This window comes from Gopherus flavomarginatus, chromosome 5 (genome assembly GCF_025201925.1).
Source record: "Gopherus flavomarginatus isolate rGopFla2 chromosome 5, rGopFla2.mat.asm, whole genome shotgun sequence".
In the NCBI taxonomy this organism is placed as follows: domain Eukaryota; kingdom Metazoa; phylum Chordata; order Testudines; family Testudinidae; genus Gopherus; species Gopherus flavomarginatus.
Window position 1 is genome coordinate 47,684,419 of NC_066621.1, and position 14,674 is coordinate 47,699,092.

At 42.2% G+C, this 14,674-nt stretch overlaps 1 protein-coding gene across 7 annotated transcripts in view; it reads left to right on the forward strand.

Moving 5' to 3' along the window:
* The window catches only part of TSPAN4 (tetraspanin 4), a 689,771-nt gene that overhangs the window by 302,134 nt on the left and 372,963 nt on the right, over positions 1–14,674 (forward strand). For 4 of the 7 annotated variants that reach the window (XM_050952936.1, XM_050952935.1, XM_050952937.1 and 1 more), the window contains 2 exons: positions 612–659; positions 3,559–3,701. The exons of 1 other annotated variant lie outside the window; for it this stretch is intronic. In XM_050952936.1, coding sequence (XP_050808893.1) covers positions 3,680–3,701 — 22 coding nt within the window. In that variant the 5' untranslated portion in view covers positions 612–659; positions 3,559–3,679. The remainder of the gene's footprint in view (positions 1–611; positions 660–3,558; positions 3,702–14,674) is intronic. 2 more of the 7 variants (XM_050952940.1, XM_050952941.1) reach the window with 1 other exon arrangement.

Sequence of the window (14,674 nt, forward strand, 5' to 3'; positions counted from 1 at the left end):
GGGGGCGCTTTGCCACTCGCTGGTCCCGTGCGGCTCTAGTGGACCTCCCGCAGGCATCCCTGTGGAGGGTCCGCTGGTCCCGCGGCTCCGGTGGAGCATCTGCAGGTACGCCTGCAGGAGGTCCATTGGAGCCGCGGGACCAGCGGACCCTCTGAAGGCACGCCTGCGGGAGGTCCACCGGAGCCGCCTGCCACCCTCTGGGCAACCGGCAGAACACCCCCTGCAGCGTGCCGCCCCAAGCGCGCACTTGGCACGCTGGGGCCTGGAGCCGGCCCTGTATACAGTGAAGGACATAATCATGATTGCCTTCAAAATGGAGGCTGAAATATAGCACACTCAGATATAGTCCCCAACTGTCACAATATGCTCAAGTCCCATTGACCTTGTAAATAAAGTTAAACACATGTATTCATTTGTAGTATCTGGGCCTATATGGGTTAAATAGTCTTGAAGTGATATTTTTTTTACATCTGTGGAGTTTGCAGTTACTTCCTGGGTACGCTTTTCTTATCTGGCATATATATGATTTCTGCGCTCTCACAGCTTTCTGGTGTTTTAACTTCAGATTTTGGATAATGTTTTTTTTTTTTCTCTCTTCCTCTCCCCACCAGGTTTTCCTGGGAAACATCCTAAGACCTAAACAAGCAACAGAAGTGAAAGTGAGTTTCTTCTCTATTCATTGGTGGAGTATTCTCTCTAGTTTCTGTCTTGTTTTTAGAACTGCTTTTCTCCTCAATACTGGTCTGAGGTAATGCACTGTGTATACTGTGGTAGACCAGTGTGATGTAAAGGCTGCCTTGTAAGGCATTTAAAGGGGTAACATAGCATCTGAAAGTGTGCTTCTCCCACATACTAGGAACTGTAAGTACCATGGAATCTAGTCCCTTACCAGAGCATAAGTGGATTGTTTAAATTCATCAGGAATTCATAACTGTTAAAAAGAAATCTGTGCACTAGGCGTGACTGTCCAATGAATAGCAGTCTGCAAAAGATGCAGTGGTTGAGCTATCCTCATTACAGGAACACAAAGCTGTCACATTGCCAACATACATGACAGGAGAAACAGACTGTACTATTTGTACATTTGTACATTATATTGGGAGAGACCCATGAAAATCAATAACCTCAACAAATGCACACACTGTTGAGGTTTAACAATACTGCAGGTACCAGAACACTATTGACTAGCATTAAAGCAATAAGTGTAGTGTTGCTATTAAGCTGCTATATGGAACTATAGGAGGAGCATAAGAAAGGGAGCTATGGAACAAACTGAGGCAAGTTAGAACAAAATTATGATGATCTTACTTCAAATATAAAACTGAATGATTTCTGGCTAAGACAGAGAGAGAATGTCTCCAACTGTACTGAGTAACTTTCCTATATCTTTCCTTGGGTACTTTTCCTTTTTGGTTACTTAATACCTTCTCACTCACTTCACATCGGAGATGTTGTCCACTTACCATGATTTAAGACACTTGCGTTGGGAGACTAGAAGCATCAGCTCTTGCATTAACTTCTTCCACAAACCCCATGTGCAAAAGCTCAAAGCCTCTCCTCAAGCCTAGGCTCCCAATACAACAGTTTGTGTTTCCAGTTCAGGTAGGAATTCACTGAAGCATTTGCTATAGGTTATCAGAAGCTGAGTGTCTGCTGTCAGTAAGTTCTATAGCACAAGACTGCAATATCATTTCAAGGTTCTCTTTAGTAGGGACCCTGTAGGGACTCTGTCAAGGTTAGTCACTAATGCAAAAGGGTCTGTTGCCTAAATCGAAAGTTGCTCTATTTTCCACCTTTCAGTTTATCCACTGTGACTGAATGCATCCCTGTATTCACATCCTACACACTATTGTTATTATCTTTGTAAAAAATATGCCTTGTGAGGTATCATTTGAAAACTAATAACTCATCGGTCAGTAATGTCACAGTGAAATGTGTGTGGCAACATTATATGTAAAGTTATAAACATAAGCTAAATTTAGGTCTGAAATGTGTTTACAAGACAAGTCTGGGTAAACCAGTTACTCATAGACAAAGGACAAGCTGATCCCTCAAGCCAGGTGTCATTGAAGTTGATGGACAATCACCTATCAAATGGCTATTCTTCAACAAGAAACGGGTAGAAACAAACAGATCTGCATGTTAGCAGACAACAGCATGGAACCTCTTTCACCAGTGGATTCCTTGTGTCCGGCCTCACAGGGGAAATGAACTTTACTTAGGGGTAATCCTCAGGAAAATGCATTTGAAAGGGTGAATGAATGATAAAAGTGAAGGGCAAAACACTTCAATTTACCTCTTCCTATCCATCTATCTCTCTTTCACCAAAGAAAAGACAAAAAGAGACAGCGGTTGGATTTGGGAGCACATCTTGGCCTGAGAGTTTGGTCAGCAGTGTTACTGGGAACATGTGGTAAAGGAGTTCACCTTGAACCAAGTCTAGTTTGTTTAAGTTTTAGTACTAGGAAGCGTTTTATCTTTATTTCTTTTGCTACCATTTCTGACTTTAATGCCTTATACTTGTGCTCACTTAAAACCTATCTCCTTGTTGTTAAATAAACTTATTTTATTCTTTAATCAAAACCAATCCAGTGTTGTGAACTGTGTGGGCAACTCCATTTAAGGAGTTGTATATTGATCCCCTTAGAGGGGCAATAAACCTACTGTATCTGGACTGTCCAGAAGAGGGCTGGACACTGCAGAACATACCTTTTGATGGAAAATCTGGGTCTGGGAGTGTGTTCGGGTCACCCTGCAAGTGGTAATGGTGGCTGGTGGAAGCCAGAGTGTGTCTGTGCGTCTTCATGCAGCAGCTAAACACAGACACTCAGGGTGTGACCAGTATGCTATTAGACTGTCTGTGAGTGGCTAGGTGGGAGCTACAGCAGCAAAGCATTGTGAGGCACACAAGTTTGCAGGGCAGGGGTGATACAGCCTCTCACTGGTCTGAATTGCACCCAGGAGTGTCATACCCACTTCTCTAGAGATAGAAGCTATGAAATAATGGCAACCATAGGAAGTATGCAGTGGTGTTGTAGCTGTGTCAGTCCCAGAATATTAGAAAGAAACGGTGGTTGAGGTATATGCGATCTGTTTGATCTTGTATTTAGCTGTAACACTCTGAGTACCTTTTCCTGACCCGAAGAAGAGCTCTGTGTAGCTCAAAATCTTGTCTCTCTCACCAACAGAATTTGGTCCAATAAAAGCTATTACCTCACCCACCATGTGTCTCTAACAGTAGGAAGTCTTAGGCTTGAGCTGCATTTATGGGCGCATTTGGGTGTCCCATTTATCTCCTATTCCTCCCATATATAAAATGGTGTGCTAACAAACTGGTGGCACACAGGTGATTCTCCTGCCTCTCTGGAGGAGTGTCAGGAGACCAGCTCTGATTAAAATGCGTCCAGAACCATTGATGCTGTAATATTAATAGTAATGGTGGCCTCTAGAAAAATGGCTGTTAAATGGGGAGTAAAAAGCTTTCTGTGTTGCCAAAAATGTAATGAAAATGGAGCTGTCAAGTATATAATGTTAACCAGAATAATTGTGACTTTACAGTTTTCCAATACATTGGGTTTATGTGATGTACGGGATCGGAATGTTGTAAAAGGTTAATGTAAAACCTTGACTGGGAGGCTTTAAAAGTGACAGCAATAGAGAAGAAAGTTTTCATTCATCCATGCACATGCAGGAATTACAAGGTAAGGTTCTTTGGACATTGCTGTACAAGATGTCAGACTAGATTATCATAATGGTCCCTCCATCCTTAAAAATATATGAACCAGTTCCTCAGCAGGTGTAAAGTGGTGTAATTTTATTGAAGTGAATGGAGCTATGCTAATTTACATCTGCTGGTCATCTGGCTCTCTGAATTTATGGTAGCATTCATGCAAATTATTGGTATTAAAAATAATACAGCATTTACAAGGAATGAGTCACACATGGGATAATCCCAAATGACGAAGAAAGGCCAAATGCTAGTCTGCCTCTTTAAGAGATTACAATCAACCTAAGGGCTGTTAAAATACATATAGTGGCGCTGGAACAATTTTTATTGTGAGGGTGCTGAAAGACATTGAACAAAATCGTAACCCTTGTACATGATGGAAACCACTTGAAGCCCAGGGGTGCTGCTGCACCCCCAGGACCTTAGTTCCACCACTTATGAATATATACCAACCCTTATGAAAACAATGGAAGAATATAATTTGAGGAAATGTACAGAACTTTTTTTTATTCTGAATGACAAAAGTCTAAGGTGATTCATCTAGGGTACACACTGCTGGAAGGTTGTGCTTTGGTTTACTAGCAGAAACGTTATTATTGAATACCACAAGCTTTCATTAATTGTGGACTTTACTCCTTCCATCTCACCCAACTAACAAAGCAGATGTAAGTTCCTTGTCACGCTTTGACTAGTCCCTTATGTGCTTGAGAACTGGAGGGTCAGATAAGAGTTGTGCAAATTCTCATTGCTTCTTACTGGCCTAGAAGACTATTGTTTCCCTTTTCAGCTTCCGTGTTCCAGTGTTTACAAAGCTGACTGGGTGGGGAACTGTTCAGCTTTGGACTAAGAGCTGTACTGATGCCATTGTGGCTTTATGATCTATGTGACCTGAATATAGAACTCAGTGTGTTGCTGAGGATACATGGTGCTCTAGATATATAGGGCCTCAAATAATCCCTGATATCGTCTGTGTTTAACTCCTTCCTACTGTCAGAGAAGATGCTCTGCCACTGGTTCTAGAGAAGAATCTCCATTAGCAGTCAGTCACGGTAGCATGAAATATCCTCCATTGTCTCTTTGGGAACTCCTTGTTTTATTTTTAGGGAAAAATGAAGACTAGCATTCACTAGCTATGTAAGACATGAATAGAAAGGCCTCCATCTCCGGCCCTTATTCAGTAAGGTACTAAACATATGCTTAAAGTGGACCTACTCACATGTTTAAAGTTAGGCACATACTTAGGCACCTTGCTGAATCCTGGGTCCTCTGTGCAGATTACAGCTCACACTGTTTAGTGAAGCCTTGTAAATGCCTTTTCCAGAGGAGATCAGAGTGCATCCAGACAGGACAATCAGGTGGGTATTTATTTCACCAACCATTCACAGTGGGATTTTCTAAAGCTCCCAAATCAATATGATTTAGATATTTAAGTTGCTTAGGTACTTTTGAACGCCCCCCTCCTAAATCCATTGTGTTGGAGACAGCTGGAGTTTGACAGATGAGGGGGCAGTGGGCAGATGCACATGCATGAGAGAACTATCAGCCGTAAGCTGCCATATTTTATTGGTATATGTCTAACTGATGACTGATTCTCAAACACAAAACCGTTTCTCTCTCTTTTCTGTAGGGACCTGGAGGTGGAAGGGTGTTGAAAAATATCTTATCCAGGGGAATGGTCTTAAAAGTAAACCTTGTAATAAGGCAGACATGCCAGTGCTCTTTCACACAAGCCGTGTGGCTTTGTTTTTATACATTGCTCAAAATGTAATTAAAAAAGCTGGGGAAGTCAGGGTAATTTATCTTGTTGTGGTGCTGTGTGCATTGCAATTCCATTTAGTAAAGTTAAAACACTGAACAGCTATGTGGGGGGAGGGATAGCTCAGTGGTTTGAGCATTGGCCTGCTAAGTCCAGGGTTGTGAGCTCAGCCCTTGAGGGGGCCACTTAGGGATCTGGGGCAAAAATCAGTATTTGGTCCTGCTAGTGAAGGCAGGGGGCTGGACTTGATGACCTTTTGGGGTCTCCTCCAGTTCTATGAGATAGGTATATCTCCGTATATTATACATCAGTCTGGTAGATGATGTGTACAATCCTCCTGTTCCTACACATTTATCTACTAAGGGCTGTGACTGGGAACTTTTACAATAACATAGGAATACAGAAGACTTATTTCTCTCAATAACTATGGTTTCTTTATACATATGTTTTTGGTGGAAGTTGCTGCCATTTTAACCCCATGAATACAGATGTATATGAATTTCCATTTCATACTAGCAATCAAGGTGCTGCCTGAAATGGAGTACTCTGTGACTTTGACTTGGAGATTCTCCGTGGGAGGATTAAGGAAGGATCCTTGAGATTTTGGGCCTCTCAGAGGACCCTGACAAGAACAAGGAGTAATTAAGAAGCAGGCAACATGACATACCGCTGGCCGCAGGCTGCCGGTGGAGGACCCAGAAGAAACAAACGATTTTGGGGTCCAGGTGCCATTCTTCAGTTCCGCAAGTGACATTACAATGGATATGGCATGGGTATAATGAGTGAGTAAATTAGGAGGCTTAACTACACCCAGAAATTTTGAACAGGGCTGGCATTTGGTAGTGTGGGCAGCTACCTGTAGTGCCAAATTATTTGTGGGCACTGTTCTCCCTTCCTGTCCTCCTTCCTGTTCTGGTGAGCTGCCCTCATGCAGGCCTGGAGCTGACCTAGAGGCACCAGCATTAGCTACTTGGGAGCAAGAGCCGCTGTATGGAACCCAGATATACTACTTCCTCTTCCCACACAGATGACACTGTGTCCAACAGATAGTCCAATAGATCTTCCTTACTGAATATGACATTAGCAAATCAGAGCAGAGAGAAGAATGAATTCTGTATGCAAGAGACTTACAATAAGAATGGGGGTGGAGGGAAGAGAGTAGTTTGAGAAAGAAGGGATGAAGAGGAGAGAGACAGGAACAGATTGGGTAAGAACATGGGGCTTAGAGAGAAATTAGAGTTTGTTTAAGAAATTCCAATTTTCATTGGATGTTGCATTTTTTGACAAATATGTAATGATACTGTGACAAAGGGACTCATCAATTGGTGCCCCTCCTTGTGGTTAGGTGTGGTATTGTAGGGCTTTGTCCTCTACAGCAGTGTCTCTCAGCCTTTCCAGACTACTGTACCCCCTTTCAAGAGTCTGATTTGTCTTGTGAACCCCCAAGTTTCACTTCATTTAAAGACTTATAAAATCAGACATAAAAATACAAAAGTGTCACAGCACACCACTACTGAAAAATTGCTGACTTTTTTATCTTTACCATATGATTATAAAATAAATCAATTTGAATATAAATATTGTACTTACATTTCAGAGTACAGTATATAGAACAGTATAAACAAATCATTGTCTATGAAATTTTAGTTTGTACTGACTTTGCTAGTGCTTTTTATTAGCCTATTACAAAACTAGGCAAATATCTAGATGAGTTGATGTACCCGTGGTTGAGAACCACTGCTCTACAGTTCAGCTGACCAGGTCTGCTGGTCATTTCCTTTGGCTTGGCCCACCAGCCAGGCCCACCTTTGGTCTGCAGGCATCATACTGTCTGGAGTGGCTCATGACCATGAGTGCTTTCCTCATGGCAGACTGTCAAAAACAGGGCAGACACCTCAAACTAGTGGTATATTCTATAATTGGATTTCACCAAGCCGTTAACAAATGTGAACTCCTGGATCACTATAAGAGTCTTACTGTGGAGTCACAGACAGTCCCCTGAGGCTCTCCAGTCTATCTTGCCACTTAGGCAAGCTGAACTTAGTGATAAATGGTCATTTATACCAAAAACCACAAAATATTCAGGTTGCTTCCAGTCCCAAGACACCAGTCGCTTACCACAGATAAATTTATATCTTAGATCTCACACCAAAGGCAGTACCTGTGGCCAATCCTGTAATAAACTAACTTAAAGATTTATTAACTAGGAAAAAATAAGAGCTATTTATAGGTTAAATCAAGCAAACATATACATGCAAATGAGTGACCATCTAAATCCCAAGAGCGGCAGAGTTGTAGTGATCTGTCAATTCAAAGTGTCTTTCAGTGCAGACCCAGGAGTCAGCCGCTGGGGATCTCTGGCTTCAGTTTAGAGGCTGTGGCCCTTTAGAATTCAAACAGCCAAAAAGATTGAAAATTTTCCTGTGGCTTCCTTTTATTTCCTTCATTCAGTCTACAGTATGATCGTCCTTACACATAGCATTTCCCTGGTGCAATAGGGCCATTAACCAATCCTTCGTATTTTGATTACCCTTGATGGCCCATCTGATTTTGATAGCCCTACTGGACGTGTGTGTGTGTGGGGGGGGGGGGTGATTCCCATGCCTGAGTTCACAACTTCAGAACAAACATTTTCAAAATTATAAAGCTGAACTTTCCTATTTCCTTCTAGCACGGAATACAGACATTACAAGTGAGATTAATACATGCAGCAACTTACAAGCATTTCATAGAGTCTAAATTTGAAATACATCCTTATAAGACTAATATCTGTTTTGAGCAAAACTAACATAAAGGTGACCTGAACTGGTCTCCAGCTGCAAGGCTGTCAGTTCTTAGCTAATGGCTGCAGCGTGGACAAGAGCTAGTGTCTGACTTGGCAGCATCACGCCAGGGTTTTCACCCAATAGTCCCAGGTCCAATAGTCTTTCTGGCCCCTTGTATCTGGAGTCTTCTGGCTAGTCCTGCCAGTGTGGCTGTAAGGGAATCAGTCCCTCCCTCTACCCTGGGTTTCAGCCCAGGGACCCTTGTGGTGGGTCTGACTAGAGATCTTGCTCCTTCTCTGGGTGACTTAACTACAATGGGTCCACCTTCTCCTCAGGAGGCTCATGTTTTCAGCAGGACTCTATCCTGGGGCCCAGCCCCTAGTCAGAGTCCACAAGGTAATAAAGGAAAAGAAGGGAAATTAATAGAAATAAGGAGCAACTCCAGTTTCTCTGCCCTACCCAGATCCTCCAGTCATCGATCCTACCATTCTATATTCACAGTTAGCTTAAGGTAGCTTGGCTTGTTACAGTTTTCATCTGTGGGAGCTGAGTGTGAGAGGTCTATCTTGGGCCTTTTGAACTGAGCAACTTCTTTAAGGCTCCTCCACCAAGATTGGCATGCCTCACAGTTGTGGTGGGGCAGAGCTGCCTGAGTCCAAAGCTGCTCTTTAACCCCTTCTTGCCTACAGGGGGTGGCACAGATGCAAACAGACCAGAACTGAAGGCAAACCCATCAGGAGCAGTGTTAGAGTTGAGTGTTGAACTAAGCTTCTGGGATTTCCAGAGGTTGATTTCTCAGATTTGACGTTAATGCTAGGATTTCCAGGTTTTTGTTTTTCATGGAATTTTACAGACGTTTTCAGCCAAACAAAAATATTCATATGCGACAACTCCACACACACATTGCCCCAGATTTTCATTAATGGACAACATTTTGGTGCACACAACAATTTGTGCCCATAATGTTATGAGAATAGTTATCAATGGTTAAACCTCTAGTGGTTTGTAGTTACAAATTAGAGAACACTACTAATTACCAATGAGCCTGATCTTGCAAAGAATGTAATTATCTCCTGAGAAGTGCTGTATGTTTTATCTGTCCTTGGGATTCAACAATTGGTGGCCAGCACCCATTGTACCTGCTTCAATGCAAGCCATGAGCATAGGCTAGAAAAGGCCCAATTTGCACTGGTTGCCCTCACTCTTTTTTTGAAACTGAAGTTCAACTAGTGCAAACTGTGGCTTTCCTTTTCTACACCATAGGTCTGCATAAGTGCAAGCTACACCAGTTCCTGGCCACTGACTGCTGAACCATGGCTAATTCCAAATAGTCAAAGCCTCTAAGAAGTGAATGAGACTAGAGGGTACTCAGCACTTTGCAGAATTGAGATCAATATTGTGGCACCTTCCTGGGCACAGATCATGCCCACAATACAGAAGCTGGATCCCAGAGTCTGTTTGAAAATCTGCCCCATTATAGCATGCGCGCGCTCGCGCTCGCTCTCTCTCTCTCTCTCTCTCTCTCTCTCTCTCTCTCTCTCATATGTTTGTCACTTCATATTTGTGTCTTTTTGATGGGCACTGTTGACAACTAGTTGCGGGCACTGGATCTTGAGTCTACCTGTCCCATGGGAAAATGAGTGCCTGTGTATGAGTACTTGTGTGTGTTTACATTTGTGTGCAGACAAAAATCAGAGAGATTATAAAACAGTTAACTTGGGGGCTAAGCGTGGAATAAAGCTCCTGTTTTGGAATCTGTACTCTTTGCTTTTTTTTCCCCTCTCCACTTTTGTTTTCAATTCCTGTGAGAGATGGCTGTGCTGTGTCCTCTGAGCACTGTTAGGAAGTTGTGGGAACTAGGACAGCTGTCAAATCTTTTCCCTCAACCTCTCCTTTGTAGCTGGAGCCCACAGCTTTGCCATGTATCTTAAACAATAAAGGAAAACAGGAGAAAAACTTTCTGGGTTTTGGCATTTGCATTATGTTGTCGTGGGTTGAAATTTTTATTGAACATTAAAAACTAAAATTTAATAAACCAGTCTCAAATTCTCTACCTGTTTCTTTATGTTGGTCTCAGAACAGTGGGATATTATACAATGACATGTAAGGAAGATACGTTTTTTCATGATATCTGTCCCTTTCTACATAAAAATGTAGGCCAAAATTTTTCAAAAGCAACTAACTATTTTTGGGTGCCCAACTCACGATGCCTTAAAAAGGCTTGATTTTCAGAAGGCAGGCTGTCATTATTTTCTAAAATCCAGATCCCTCTTTTAGTTGTCTCAAATTAGGCACCTGATATTACTAATTGCTTTTGTCAGTTCGCCCGTTCACCCTCCCATCTTTGTTTGATGTATTAAAATCTCCTCTAGTCACTGTAATTATTCTTACTGCATGACATCTGTGGATTTCTTCCTCTTTATTTTGAGACTTAAAAGCTTGGGGAAGAAACAGTTGTCTGTGGGTTTGGGTGTTTAATTTTTTTTTTGGTAATTATTATTTCTAAACCATTGCTGTCTAGTGATTGCATCACAGGCAATTTCTTGATCAACTGGGCTGTAAATAACAGAATAATAACTGTTTAATACTTCTATGCTGCTACTGTACTTTCAGTAAGGAATGAAATTTATGGGGGGGGAGGAGATTTGCTTTTAACTTCTGTGTAATTATTTTTTTAACCTTTAGTTTACAAACAGGTCAACAGATTTTGTACAGCTGTAACAGATAAGCTATTCTCAAGAAAGCCAAAGCCAGTCTGGCATATCCCTGATCTCTCACCATGAAGAGCATGATGGACAAATGTTCTCCAGTGCAAACTGTCTTTCACGTACCTTGTTTGTTTCTTGCTTTCCCTTAACACCTTCCCTGCCCAGCTGATTTTGGCTGTCTGGATGTATAGCTTTGTCACATGCCCAGTCTTGGATGAGAAGTTAGGCCTCAATCCTGTATTGGGAACTGCTAGCATAGACCTCTGTGCCCATGTGGATGACCAATGAAATCAGTGGGACTCTGAAGATCTGGTTATAAACCCCATTTTAGGATATCTTTCTGTGCCTCTTACGCTACTGCAGAAACCAAGCATCTTTGTTACAGGATTTTGGTGCTGCAGGTAACATGGACTTCTCATTATAAAGATTAGGCATATTATCCTTTCATTAAACTATTACCCATTCCGAGGGGGAAGGAAGTTTCTACTCCAATTCCTCTGCATCTCTTGGATGACAGATCTCCTTCTCTGGTGATCACAGCATGTATACGCACACTGTAGCCACTAATCTAGCCATATTGTGTAATGTCTCAAAGACTTCTCAAATTAAAACAAAAATGCTTGCTGTTCTTGGGCATCCTAGGTATCCCTAAATATCTAGGGACTAATTCACCACTGCCTTACTCCAGTTGTATGGCATAGATTTAAAGTGAGTTACACTGAGGGAAGAAGAACTGGAGTAAGGTAGCGGTGAAACAGACAGCAGGGGTCTGATTCAAAATCCATTAAATTTCGTGGACTTTGCATTGGGCCCATAGTGATCAAATTAGATAAGCCTATTACTTGAACTTTGCTACAGTCTATTTAGTAGAATGTGACTGAGCCCCAAAAGTTGCCGCAGAGCACAAGTAAGATTTTTTTTCAGTGCCTCCCTTAACCTTTCTGTTCATTGTGGAAAGTCAGTAATTTGAGACATTGTTGGTGCTATCAACAGAACCAGCAGGTGATTATTGCTTGAATGCTCGGGAGCCTTTTCTTCCTAATTCGGAGTACAGAGAAGTGGCAGTCGCTGTAATGCTGATTGCATACAGTCTTTTTTTAGCCAGTCTTATTCTCCTTTGGATTTCTGCATCTCATTGAGTTTCTGGTGGCTCATTGCAATTTAGAGAGACCTGCTGGAGAGTCAGCTCATTGTACAAATAGCAAGAGTGTGCTTACTAGGAATACTCCCTCATGGAGAGAGACATTTACAGTAACAGCATTTCTTCCACTTTATTTCCCACAACACTAGGTTAAAGTGGCACAAGCTTCAAGACATTACAACCTCACATCATTCCTTTATGTATTTAGTGCCCTTTCCAAGCGCGAGGTCATTGGTGTCAGATAATGGGCCCTCTGAAGGTATGTTTCATGTTCTCATGCACAGAACTTAACTGCAACATGCTCCTTCTCCCAAGGCACAGCGTGCTCTCCTCTCCCTCACACCAACCCTTCGCTTCCTAACCAACATTCCAAATGCACTCGACCAGCAGGGGGTAGAATTCTGGCACCAGACTTATTTAAAGGGGCCACAACCTTCTGTGCTGCAGAAACATTGCATCCGGTGCCTGAGGGACTCTGCTCAAAAGCCAAAAGAGGTGTCCCTATGAGCCAATGGATTATTCTTTTGCCTTTTTGTGTTTCTTACAAAGGTCGCACTGTTGCACCTTGAATATGTTGAATCAGGCCTACATCATTGTATCACAGGATTGCATTGTATGTCATTACTACAGGGCATTATAGGTCGCATTGCAGCTGCTTGTTGAAGGGACACCATCAGGGTTGTGGTACCTAAAATTGTTCTGGAAGCTGGTAGTTTGTGACAGCTGCTTATTAATGCTAATCATAATTGCCTCCTAAGTAACTTGTGCTTCCCTCTTTCTGTTTGTTGTATCCGCCTGCTGTCTTTCCTCATAAGATTAGAAACTCTGTGGGGGAGGGACCATCTTCTTATCTGTGTGAGTGGTGTCCATCACTGTTGAGTCTAGACCCTTTACTAAGGTCTCACGAAGCTTTCATAATACAAATAATACTGATTTTAATAATATTTGATCTTTACTGACAATTGTCCTAAAATTTTGGATCTCCCTTTACACATTCTGTGTGTTCCTCATAAATGCTTACAGATCTTTGCCACTGCCTAAAAGGATCTGAGCCAACCAAGGGTTTGACTTATTGAGCTCCCAGTAGTGAATATGGCCCATTGTATGTGTCCAGTTATGCAATTGTTAACGTAAGAACATAAGAATGGCCATACTGGGTCAGACCAAAAGTCCATGCAGCCCAGTATCCTGTCTACTGACAGTGGCCAATGCCAGGTGTCCCAGAAGGAGTGAACCTAACAGGCAATGATCAAGTGATCTCTCTCCTGCCATCTATCTCCACCCTCTGACAAACAGAGGCTAGGGACACCATTCTTTACCCATCCTGGCTAATAGCCATTAATGGCCTTAACCCCCATGAATTTATCTAGTTCTCTTTTAAAACCTTTTATGGTCCTGTTTGTTTATATGCTGTCCTCTATTAAAGTACATGTGCACAGGTTTGATGATAGTAAGTTATGCAGTAAGTAAGGTATTTGTTTTCTTTTTGTTTTGTTCTGTATTTCCCTCTGCCTCAGAGAGATTTTATTTTCTCTTAAATACATGGCTGGAATCCTTAGGAGGAAGAACCACCCAATGTGTGCCAGCTGCTAATGTTTATTCCTTTGAACTTTGACATAATGGCCAGTGTAATCTTTATGATTTAGCTCTTGTAACATAGTCTGACTGTGATTGGATACTGATCATGAATTTGAGACAGTTCAACACTCTTAGCAATGTCCTTGATAAGAATTCAAAGAAAACTCAGATTCCCTGTCAGTTTTGTAGGATTTGTGTAGGACTCGTGGTTGGGTTTTCTTGTAAGAATAGAGCTAAGAGAGAGAGATTTTATCTGCGACTAGAATCTGAAGGTCAGTCTACGTTGTTGTTACATATCTGTTAAATACAGATAGTGTGTTTGGTGCTGTACAAGACAGACAATATGGCTGGTCCCTGCCCAAGTTAATCTTACCTCCTGAAGTGAAGCACTGCTGAGGAATTTTTCATTTTTACAACTGAGTTCAAATGTTTGACTTCTGACGGCTGTCAATAATGTCAGGTTGTGAACTGCTTTTTCTTTTTAATAGCAGCTGTGCAGCTTAAAGCCACATTAAATACCAAGCCAGCCGGTCCTTAATTTGTAATGAAAGAGGTGCCGGGGCTCAAGCAATATTTTTACATTCATAACTGATGCAGCAAGCCCAGAGGTGCTGGGGCTATGAACTGCCAAACCGAGAGGTGCCGGGGCTCATATCTGGCAAGCCCTGGCACAAATTAAGCACTGCAGGCAGCTCTAGATCCTAGTTAGTTAGGAGGGTGTGTATGTGTGTGCTTAGAGTAAGGCTTTATCTTTAGAAGTCTTTATAGGACAGAAATGCTGTGGCTGGTTAAGGGTAAAAATAGTTCTGAGTTTTCAATGGCTGCATTCCATGGCTGGAGCCTGAAATCATGAATAAGGGCTCAACACTCAGTCTGTGTGAGACCAAGTGTGAGAGCTCTGCAACTGGAGGCAGGAGGGGAGCAGCTAGCTGAGATGAGTCTGACCCCGGCATCACTAATATTTTGGGAGGGACCTGTGCTGCTTGTACAGTCCCAACA